This window comes from Diachasma alloeum, unplaced genomic scaffold (genome assembly GCF_001412515.2).
Source record: "Diachasma alloeum isolate Michigan unplaced genomic scaffold, Dall2.0 Dall_scaffold_00278, whole genome shotgun sequence".
Lineage (NCBI taxonomy): Eukaryota > Metazoa > Arthropoda > Insecta > Hymenoptera > Braconidae > Diachasma > Diachasma alloeum.
In genome coordinates this window covers 170276-182293 of record NW_021680417.1, presented here as the reverse complement: position 1 = coordinate 182293, position 12018 = coordinate 170276, and the positions used below count along the sequence as shown (strand labels likewise).

General features: G+C 37.7%; 1 protein-coding gene across 1 annotated transcript in view; it reads left to right on the top strand.

Annotated features, from left to right (window-relative positions):
• LOC107038166 (protein gooseberry) overlaps nt 1–5094 on the top strand; it is a 27785-nt gene extending 22691 nt beyond the window's left edge. The window contains exon 6 of the mRNA XM_015257084.1: nt 4866–5094. Coding sequence (XP_015112570.1) covers nt 4866–5094 — 229 coding nt within the window. The remainder of the gene's footprint in view (nt 1–4865) is intronic.
• Nucleotides 5095–12018: the final 6924 nt, after the last annotated feature.

The window sequence follows — 12018 nt, the reverse complement described above, 5'->3', positions numbered from 1 at the left end:
CCCCCCCCCCACCCTGAAGAAAATATGAGGAATGTTTGTTGATTTTTCGTTATTTTTTTATTATTATGAAGAATTAATAAACATAATCTCAACAATATAAAAAATCAAAAAGTATCTCATCACTACCCCACAACCGTCACAAACTCCAAACTCAACAATGATCAAAATAAAAGAACTAATGAAGACTCATCAACTTCAACAAATTCCAATATCAACAACAAAGAGAACTTGAATGTAATGAACNCACCCTGAAGAAAATATGAGGAAAGTTTGTTGATTTTTCATTATTTTTTTATTAGTATGAAGAATTAATAAACATAATCTCAACAATATAAAAAATCAAAAAGTATCTCATCACCACCCCACAACCGTCACAAACTGCAAACTCAACAATGATCAAAATAAAAGAACTAATGAAGACTCATCAACTTCAACAAATTCCAATATCAACAACAAAGAGAACTTGAATGTAATGAACCTCCTCAAAAATCCCCTGTCAAATGTATCTCTTACTTTTAATAATTGTTCAAATATTTCAATCTATCTGACAAAAAAAGATGAGTAATGATAATAATAATAATAATATATGTTTATTAATTCTTCATACTAATAAAAAAATAATGAAAAATCAACAAACTTTCCTCATATTTTCTTCAGGGTGGGGGGGTGAAGAAAAATCGCGCAAAAAAAATTATTCTCTAATATTTAGAAAAAATACTCATTTTCTTTTTTCTTTCAAAGTTGGCTTTTTCTTGATAGCATTTCTCTGCTTCCTGAGCGTTTCGAAGTATATTATCTGTTAGTATTTCATCGTGTTCACTAAACATATCTTCTTGTGTATTCATATTTCACTTTTTGAGTTAATTATTTATTATTATGTAGTTTATTTTTTAGCTTTTTGCACTACGATTTGTTTCGTTAAATAGTGTCTAATGGATCAGCTGATCGGTGTATGGTTGGGATAATGGGTTATGTTTGTACCGCAAGATGTCGCTAGGGGTTATTGAGAACGTGTAACATACCAGTAAAATAGCATAGGACGCGTGTAAAACTGGGAACGTCTGTTAAGTGAAGAACGATTGGTGGTGCGTGTAAAATTCGACTTACCGACCTCCAAACGCCCCTGTTAACCTGCACTTTACACGCACGCATGACATAAATAAATTTTACCCTTCCATATGGTAATTTTCGCCGAAGGGACCAAAAATTGTCTATACATTTGTCGAAATGTATATAGACAAAGACAAAAAATATCTGTGTGAATGATAAAAATTATAGTTATCCTGGTAAATACTATAAAATTCATATAATAATTTTTATTCACCCAATTTTATTAAATTATACCCATGTGCGCATCAAAAACTAACCAGATGCGCGCGAAACTTTTTACCCTTCCAAACAATAAATTCTACCAGTAGATGTACAACCAAGGATATCTCCGAAACTAAGGGAAAAATTGGGGGGTNGGGGGGGGGGGGGGGGGGGGGGGGTGGTATATCGAGAATTCTCGGTAAACAATGCCCCCTTCCCCCCCAAATTTTTCAAGGAAAATTCGCTACCTCCCTTAGTTTTGGAGATATCCTTGAAAAACTCACCGCCGCGCTAAACGACTACGGGTGGGGGGAGGGGGGAGTTTGTAAATTTGTAAATAATTTTTTTCTCTGCGCCTCTCTCTCTAATGCAATGCGTGCAAGAAAGAGGCAGATTCAGCCAGGCTACCCCCTCTCCGTCATTAAACCTCAGTCCGAACCTGCATGGTGCGTGGAAGAGATCTGTAGGTAAGGTTAGTATTTTTTACCATTCTGGAACAGTAATTTTTATACAGATATTCGTAAAAACTACCAAGATATGTAATAATTTTTATCCGTGCATACTGGCAATTTTTACTGAGATAAGAATAAATATTATCCGGAAATGTTCATTAAAATTTATCCACAGTAAGCATATTTATTACTCCAAAAATAAACTGCTACAGAATTACCCTTCCATTCGGGTAATTTTTACCTCGATTTCACTATAATTTTTACCAAAAATTTCTCTCCGTGTACCTCGCCTGACCGAGACAAATTTCTATTAGGGTATATGGTCAGTAGCTTTTCGGTTAGGCTATTCAATAATGACAGATAAGGCTTGAAATTCTTAAATAAAATAATAACCAATAAAAAAAAATAATAATGGTATGCTAATCTCGTAACTTAACGATAAATTATTCTGAAAAGTCACCATCTCGTGTGAAGGATCCACCTTTAGAGTCAAATATTTCGTTGTAAAATTGGGGAAAAATTGACGAATATGAAGAGGAATCATCGGAAAAATCCAAAAGGAAACCATGAAATGAAAGGGATGAGATTGAAGGGTTTACGCACACACTAATCCCTTCAAGTTGGGTGGCGGTTCAGAGTTTAGAGAAAACCATTCTTTCTCTTTTTTTTTCTCCACTCGGATGATCAGTATCGCTCATGTGTGTAGACATATTATGTGCCAGGCCGGGAGGATGAGGCCAAGTGTGCGGCACCCGTGTGGTCCGCAATTATGTTCCTCATCGTACCGTAATGAAACGCTACTGGCTAATAATCAAGTGGAGCTCTTCCGACTTCAAATTCCTGGGATGAAATTATTTCAAGTTTTATACATGAATTGAGATGCAAAATCCACTCTTCAGGGTTTTCTTAATGGTCAGGAATGAAAAATGGTCTATATTCCCTGATAGAAACGGTGAAAGGCTTTTGGATTTATTAGTTGCCGTTAACGAGACTTCTTAACCCTAGATTCGTCACCCTATGAGCGAAATACCGCCGCACGTCGTTTTTCTTTAATTACAATTGACTGACTAACCGGAACAATTGTAGTAGCAAAAAAATTGTAGTAGCTTTTAGAACAACATACTTTCCCAAAATTCAGAAAGGAAACAAATTATTTCGAACAGGTGAATTATTTTTTCCCATGTTAAGGTACTTCCGGAGTAAGTATACTTGGTGAAAATTTCGAAATGGTATAAAGACGCAATATTTGGATCATATGTTGTTGACCATATTAAAAAGATATTCCCAAAATTTCAAGTCCCTGGTCCACCCCATTTTTGAGATATGTATCGCCAAACATTCAATTTTTGTGTTTTTTCCATTTTTGACGATGTATACCTCGAAAATGGGGTGGACAAGGTACTTGAAATTTCGGGAATAGTTTTTGAATGTGCTCAACAACATATGATCCAAATATTGCGTCTTTATACCATTTCGAAATTTTCACCAAGTATACTTACTGCGGAAGTTCTTTAAATGAAATTGCCCACAACGCGACGGTGGCGGAAACTCGCTAAACGCGCCCGAACAGTGTGGAGTAAATTTGGCAACGCTTAATAAATAACGTGGCGGCGAATCGCAGCTGAGGTGACCAAAGTCGCAGGGTCGTGTTTGGTGACCAGACTAGGGTTAACTGTTAATACCATTTGTTAACTATTAACGAAATAATAGTTAAAAGCCTCCTTGACAGCAACTGCATAGTTCCATCAGTGTTTCATCTTCAGTAATTCAATCCGTATTTGTAGAAAATAAAAAATTCATGATACAGGGATGAAAACAGGCTTATTGGATTACTACAGCAATTCGTGTTTCCAAACATAATTTGATCACCGATTTTACCCCCATAAGTTCAGAGATATATGTAGGAAATTTTTGATGGTTGATTCAAATTGATGTATCAAAATGGATCGTTATAGTGAGTTGTTCAGTTAAAATTTTCCTGGCCCTCAATTGAAATTATTTTTAACCGCACGTTTTCAAAATTCGATTATTCCGTTTTCAAAATTGGTTAAATTTTTATTGAAAAAATTATGAACAATGAAATTTTTTCATTTTGAACCGATGAAATAGAGGAATGAATCATGGAACGACTCACTTTAGTCAAGAGATTGAGCGGAAAAAAGTCAAATAAGTGAGTGTTTAAAAGCAAAGCTTGAAGATCGTGAATTTAAATAAAATTTCAAACGGTTATGACGTGTATTTAAAAGCCTTTAATGCGAATCAAAGTGTGTCGCTCGCCACCGTGGAAAGGCCTTCCGTCACGGTTTAAAAAATCCACTGCGAGTCGTATCGCATTGCACAAACAAACACGTTACGCTTTAAATTAACAGAAATGCATTTCATTGATTTTTCTCGGGTTTATTTCTCTCAATTTCTTTTTTTGTTCTAGTGAATGAGCATCCACAATTCCCCAATGGTGCATTCTATATGGACAAAACTTTATTCAGAACGAAAAACTTTTTTTTTAATTTCTTTTTTTTTTTGTATTTTTGATTTTTTGGAAAAAATTAAACGCAGAAAAGTTCACTCAATACAACGAACTATTTCGTTCGATTATTCGATTATTGTAATTCGAAAATTAGCAATGAAAAACACTGAATGTTTTTCTTTCTCTACTTTTTAAATAAAATAAAATAACGCGAGGATTCAAATTTTTTGACAGAGAAATTAATTTAAACCGATTTTTCAATTTTTTAATTTAAAGTTTTTTCAGTATAAATAAAAAGGATGAGAATAGAATGGCTGAAATGTTGGATTTTATTTATTTTTTATGGAAGAAAAATGAGAACCCTAAACTTTAACAATTTTAAATCATTGAAAAATAACAAATGAACGGAGTTTTTGTTATATGAGAAATTTGAACTAATGAGGAATTTTTGATAATTCGACCAATGTGAGATCTATTTTACCGCATTATTCGCCGAGTAATTAAAAAAAATGAATAAAAAACACGAAATGTTATTCTTCAAAATTTTATGATAGTTGAAGAAATTGTATTCAAAATGATTTTCCAGAATTTTCATTGAAAGCATTTGAAGTAATAAGGCTTTTTTTATGTTGCAGATTATTCAATAGTGCCCACTACGGAACCACAAATCTCTCCCCCTCGAACTTAAACTTGGGTTTGAGTGGAAGTGTCTCACCGACAAGCTCCACAAACATGAGTGCCTGTATGGTCCAGGGAGCAACAGGAATGGGCCATCACGTGACACCTCACAGTCCCACCGAGGCGAAGAGTGGCTATCCATACCTGGGTGCGCTCGACTCGCAAGTCTGCGGTAGAGTCCATTGAAAAATCCCTGATTCATCGGTTTTTACCTTTTATACGATAATTGAGCTTCAATAGACGCAGTTATTTATCAATGAGTCGATTTATCGTTCAACGGGGGGCGTTAGCCCGTCGAGAGTAGAATAGCCGTCATGTGCCTTTCACTTTTGCATTTATATCGCAATTTTCAGAGAATGAGAATCGGCTTTTTAGTTTTTCCAAAGTATTTTTTTTTGTTCAGGGACAAATTTTATAATTTCCAGTGATTTTTATTCCTCTCGATTATTCATGGGTGGGAATAGGTCCGTCAATCGCTTGATTAGATGAAGTTGTTCAATTAACTAATGATGAACAAATAATTAACTGGTTAATAACAAGTAGTAGAGATCAAGAATGTAAAATTGTATTGTGATATGGAAAAAGTTTAGGGGAGAATATAAAAGTCCATTTTCTTTACTGCTTCACTACTTGATGATTGCTGTAAATACTTGTAGAAAACGACTGGACGTATCGAAATTAGGACCATTGTGATGTAGTAATTTAATTGGCACACCCCGATTAATTAATTGTACATAAATTTTCTTAATTAAAAAAAATTAATACTCACGAAGTAGACTTAAGGTGCGTGTATGAATAAGTTCGTAAATGAAGAAATATAAAATTGTATATGAAAATTGAAATTACTGGTGGTATTTTATTGAATGTCGTTCTCTTAATTTTTTAAAATTCGGAATTCATCTAATGACGAAAAGGGGGCTGATGAGATAGCACTTTCAAAAGGTGTCCTGAGGCACCACGACAACGAGCAATCAGCCTGCCGTATATCTGGCCGTTCCTGTCGCCACGCATTTGTACTCCATTGTGTTGTCGAAGTAGGTGGTCGGGTCTCCCTCATCTTTTCAGGATTTTTCTCTTTTTTTATTTGTTTGTTCTCGTGGCCTTGGCGGTAACCTGCACCCTCGACATAATTTTCTAACGAATAAAAATCGACTAAAACGTGTTGAAATTGGGTTTTCGTTTTTTTCGTTCAGAAATCAGAAGATTTGTTTTCAAGTATTTTTTTCAATTCAGAGATTAAAAAATGGAAATTATGAAGTGAAGAATCCAAATGGTTTTGAACAAATTCATAAAATAAACCATGAGTTGAGAATTGTGTAACAAATTTAAAAGAAAACACAAGTGGGAAAGAATTGTTAAACGTAAATTCTAAAATTTTCATTGTGAAAAAATTAAATTTGAACGGAATTTTTAAAAATTTTGAACAGTTGAAAAATTGAAATTGAAACAATATTTTTCATTTTTTATCAAGAGCATTTGCAACATGATCCAAGAAGGAAAATATATGTAAAGGCTTTAAATGTTTAGATCTCATCATTCTACCCGCCCGACTTTTGAACTCAGGATGTCGAACATGTGAGACAGCGAATTTACTCATTGCGCCAGTCTAACGGGGAAGGGAAATGTAAAAATTATCGAAATTATGAATATCTTCGAGAAAAGGAGATTTAAGATAAAAGTCGGTGAATCTTTTGTTTGCAAATGATAAAATTCTCTACAAAAAAAGGGCTTCTGACATTCTTTTCTATAGTGTGGTAAATCGACGAATTATCTACATGAAATAGAGAAGAAATGAGAGTTTTCGAAAGTATTAGAGGGATGGGGAGAGTGATAATTGGGGATACATCGATCGCTACCTGTCGCCGTTGTAATCTCATTATGTATTGACGTCAATTTTATTGTACGAGTTCGCTAGTATTTTCTTTTAAATGTATTAAATGGATTGATTTGATAACTATTAATTGCATAGGTTTAAGATATGTGACAGCGGTCTGGAATGAAGTGAATTCAGATCAAGATAAGTATATTTGTAATAATAATTATATGTTGAATTATTTTCTACGATTGGATTAGACGTCTATGAGAAGTAGTGATTCATAAAGTGATATCAAACGTTTCTGAGAGGATTCGGTCTATGCCCGCCGACCGAGTAAGACGTGTATAAGTGTATACGTTCGGTCGCTCTCCGTGATTAGTTCGTGGATACGGTTGAAGTATTGTTATCACAGTTGAAATAAGTGTGATGCACTGTCCATAGATATCGAACAACTTGGAAGACTTGCAGCTGACAGGAGGAGAGGAGAAATAGTCTGTCCCCCGCCTAAGCTGAACTGCGAAGATGACCTCCAAGGAGGACCAATCATCGTCCCTCAATGAGCCTGGTAGAAGCAGAGACATTAGAGGTCAGGCTGGATCGTACTCCCAGCGGTTGGCAAGTGATTTCCACCCCGACAATGATCGAGCCATCCTAATTGATGCAATCCAGGATGTACCGATCAAGGATTACATGATGTGCATTGGAGAATATATCGGTCCTCAAAATGTTTTTGGTATTTCACGTACCGTAGGAAACCGTGTTTGTATATACGTGGACTCAAGTGCTACTGTTGACAGGCTTACATCATCACAAACAGACCTATCGATTAATGGAATCCAGTTGAAAATCAGATCGCTAGTTCTCAAATCCAAACGAATTATCCTCTCCCATGTTTACCCATCGCTTCCGCACATCCTAGAAAAGGAACTGGAGGAAAGGGGAGTAAAGACAGTCTCACCAATAACGTTTATTGCGGCCGGATCGGAAACTCCGGGATATGGACATCTCAAGAGCTTCAGGAGGCAAGTGTACATTAGCCCTGAAGATGAGAAAAAACTATCGAAGGTTATCAGAATCAATTGGAATAACTTTGACTACACCGCTTATCCATCGACTGAGAGTCCAGCATGCTTTAATTGCAACAAGATTGGACACTATTCCAAACAATACCCAACGAAAAATCCCCGAGCAAACACCCAAAACCCCCCCTCCCTAGTTCCGATGCTCAACGACGACGAACTGTCCATGGAACAATAAACAGATTTCGACGAACCAGATCTCCCTTTCACAATTACCTCATCCCAAGTTGAATTCCCCTCCTTACATACTGCTGTATGACAATGCTCGACCTCACGTTACTCGCGCGACTCAGAAGATCCTCTTAAACTTGGGATGGGTAGTTCTCCCGCACGCGGCATATTCACCAGACTTGGCCTCATCCGACTATCACTTGTTTCGGTCCATGCAGCACGCCTTAGTGGATAAACAGTTTAAAACGCTGGACGATATGCGTAAATTCGTCGATAACTTTATCGCCTCGAAGCCTGCAAGTTTCTGTCGCGACGGCATTCGAATGTTACCTGAGAGATGGCGAAAGGTCATAGAAAACGATGGTCAATATTTCCAAGATTAAGTTCGTTGTTCTCAATTGTTTTTTATTAAATAAATTTACTGAAAAATCTGTAAAAATTAAGTCAAACACCTAATTAAAGCAAACCCCTACATTATTTAAATAAGAGAAAAAATAGCCAGAATAACGCAACATAGCATCCCACCTACCAAAATTACAATTATGTGGATCCCCTCCCATTGCGGCATTGAGGGCAACGAAGAGGTTGACAAGTTGGCTGGGAGTGCGACAGAGGACTCATCAGATCAATTCAGAGTTCCTTATACGGATTTCCGGAGTAGTTTTAAAACCGATGAGCGTAATCACACAACAAATAAGATAGTAGCAGCTTCAAAAACTGACAGGAAAAAGAAAAAAAAGGAGTACAATATTTTGAACTCTACTTCAAGGAGTCGGCAAAACCCTGGTACGAAAACTGCAAACATCCGAGAGAGGCTATCGTTATTGTTAAACACGTTAAAGTCAATCATTACCACCTTGCCGCCTCCTTGAAAAGGATTGATATACCCGAGTAGAAATTTCGTCAGGCAGACCTTTTGGCAGAGAAGGCCCTGCTCCGGTATCGATACGGTATACCTGATTACGGCCCAGGTAAGAATTGACGATAGAAACAGGGCTCATCAAGCCCTGAACCAAGGCACGGAAATGCTCCTTCAGCCCTAAAATGATAACCTCATTTCAGGCTTAGTCTGCAAGGCTTGAACGAGGCTCAGTGCCAAGGCTTGATTCAAGCCGTGAATTACCAAATTTGAAAGACTCAATCGAACTTCGGCTAAATAAACTGGAGTATTGTTTACCGATATTTGTATAAACAATTTCTTATTGCTTCATAAACCTTTTTATGAATTTAGAGTAACCTATGAAAGAGAGTGCGGTCGGACCGTACATCACTGTTGCTAAGCGTTTTTGGTGATTGTGATTGTTGCTTAATTAACAATGGATGGGCAAAAAATTATTATCATCATTAGTTTCTATTAATAATTCGGCCTGGATTATACCGCGCACCTGGAAATTGAAATACAATGGAATCAAACGTTTAAAAATTTGCTCCTCTGCTGGGGTTCGATCCGAGGTCCTTCTGATCCGTAGACAAGCATGCTATCCACTGGACTACCTGCGACTTCTTAGGATGATACATTTTTTTCGGGTATAAAAATTCAACTTGTGTTAGTGTTATTTTGTTATTTTGTTGATATCCTAATTAAACTTCTTAAACTTGAATGAATGATGGGTCCGATGGATTTATGAGTACAGAATCGATTGATTAATTAATTATAGATAAGGATAATAATAATCATATAGCCACGTGCACAAAGAGCTGCTCTAGGCCTGGCCTGGGGTTAGCTTAGATAATTTGGCGGAAAATTATAGCTATGTTTGTAGATGATGATAATGTTTTCACCACCATTAGCTGATGAGTATTGATATACAAATTGAGGAAATTAATCGGAAGTAACTTTAATTTTCGAGGCCTTGCTGAGCCCTGAATAAGCCCTGAATAAGCCAATGGCCCCTTTAATCATCCTCATTTGAAGCTCAAGTCAACGGTGAAAGCAAGCCTATCCCAGGCCTGAATAACTGATCCTCACCAACCCTGGGCTCATACAGGCTTGTTCTCATCGTCAGCCTATGTAATTCTTACCTGAGGGCATGCCAGATCAGAGGCTGATCTTGAGCCTGAACCTGGGGACCATTGCATGTTCACCTTATCAATGAATTCCAGACTTTAAGCAGGCATGCCTGATCATGCCCCAGTCAGGGCCTTTTGATCGTACCGTGATAGAGAAAAATTAAAGTTACATCAGGCATGTTTGATAAGAGAAATTCCGAGGTCTTTTTTAGCCTGTTCTGATTGAACACGAGTGCTTGTTGAGTATACCGGATACGGCCAACTCGATCCGGCCACGATCAGGACCAGGGAAGGTATGCCGGGAATCCTCAACTTCGAAAATTCTATAAGTTCAATACGGCGAACCTGATCCGGCAATGATCAGGTCCGGATAAGGCATGCCGTACGGGACTTGGAAAAATTTTCACCAAACAAAGAGTTGGGGTGGTAAAGGGGGGCGGGTCGGAGGGGAGGGGGGATGATGATCATGAAAATTATACTAATTGATATTATTCTAGATTTAGTTCAATACTACAATTTTATTGTAGTATTGAACTAAATCTAATGAGNTCAAGTTTAATGGCAGAAAATGTTTGTCGTCTCTGCGAAATACTCAAGGTTGAGAGAAAGACAGATTTTCATTAAGATGAAAAATTGACAGATTTGCCTTGAGTGGGAAAGACCTGGGTGGTAGGTCAGAATACCCTCAAGATACTAGATGTGAGGGCATTGTGATTTACCAGGACGTAGTTTGAAAATTTGTTGAACCTTTGGAATGTTGAATTTTTTCCCACTGTTTCTTGATTTGGTGGAGTTTACTGTTTCATACGCTGTTCCTTATTTGAACTCTGCCATTAAAAATGTGCAGGGTAATCGGACTAGATGTCGAACAGCAGTTCNGATACGGTGGTCGAGTGGATAGGGTACAGAACTACTACACGGAGGGTCCCAAGTTCAAGTCCCGCTCTGGGTGATTTTTTTTTCTTTTTTTTTCGACCCGCCTATTCTGGGACCACTATTTATTTAATTATTATTTATTTTTGGCGCAATTTAATAATTCAGTTAGCAATTTATTAATTTGTAGCAAAGTCTATGCCAGGTAAGGGCGAAACCAGGCCACCTATCACGGCCCTCATCAGGTTTAGAAATCGGGTCTTGATCATGCTTTGCGTTACATTTCTCATCAGGCTCTGACCCGTGTAGGAATCGCGCCGCTCAAGCTGTGGTAAGAAGCCGTATCCGAGCTAGAAATACGCTGCTCCACCCCGGCTCAGACAAGCTAAACACCCACCCGAGCTTGAGCCGCGTCACGCGCTCTCAGCCGCCGTTACACTAGCGCTCGGGATGCTTCCCTGGGCCTTATAGGCTATCCAGTAGAAGTTTATCCTTCCGAGGGTACCCCCACTCTACGTAATTCCCACTCACATGCTTGGACCCCACTCCAAAAATCCACGGCTATTCTTCTGGAAGATAACCTATAATTGAATGGCCACCGCTCAACCTCCGGGTTATCCTCAGTTACTCGATCCCGGCACACCTAACCTCAATAATAATTTGACAGGTCCCATAGCATTACAATTTGATCAAAAAATTAAGGGAATAATTGTGAAGATGACATGGATTTGCAATTAAAGGTAATCACAAGCGCAGCAAAAGCTGAAGTGGTATACACCAGTCCAGTGGTATTAATTTGAAATTGTACGATCAAACGAACTTACCTGTAAGTGAAGTTCGATCGTGATTATATGAAGAGCCTCATCGAGAGATTTTAATAACTTGTAGTAGTCCGCCTGCGGCTAGATGGAGCCATATGCCTTCAGAGACCATAGAAAAAGTTGGCTGTGGCACCTCGGCGTTGAGGGCTCGCCATCTTATCATTAGTTTAAAGTTAAGCAATAGTGTAGAAAAAATTGTACGGGTTTGGGAAAGCTAGTTGGGAGGGACTGAATCTCTCGACGAGGCTCTTTATATAATCACGATCGAACTTCACTTACAGGTAAGTTCGTTTGATCGTACAATTATATTCGAGCCTCGTCTTCGAGATTTTAATAACTT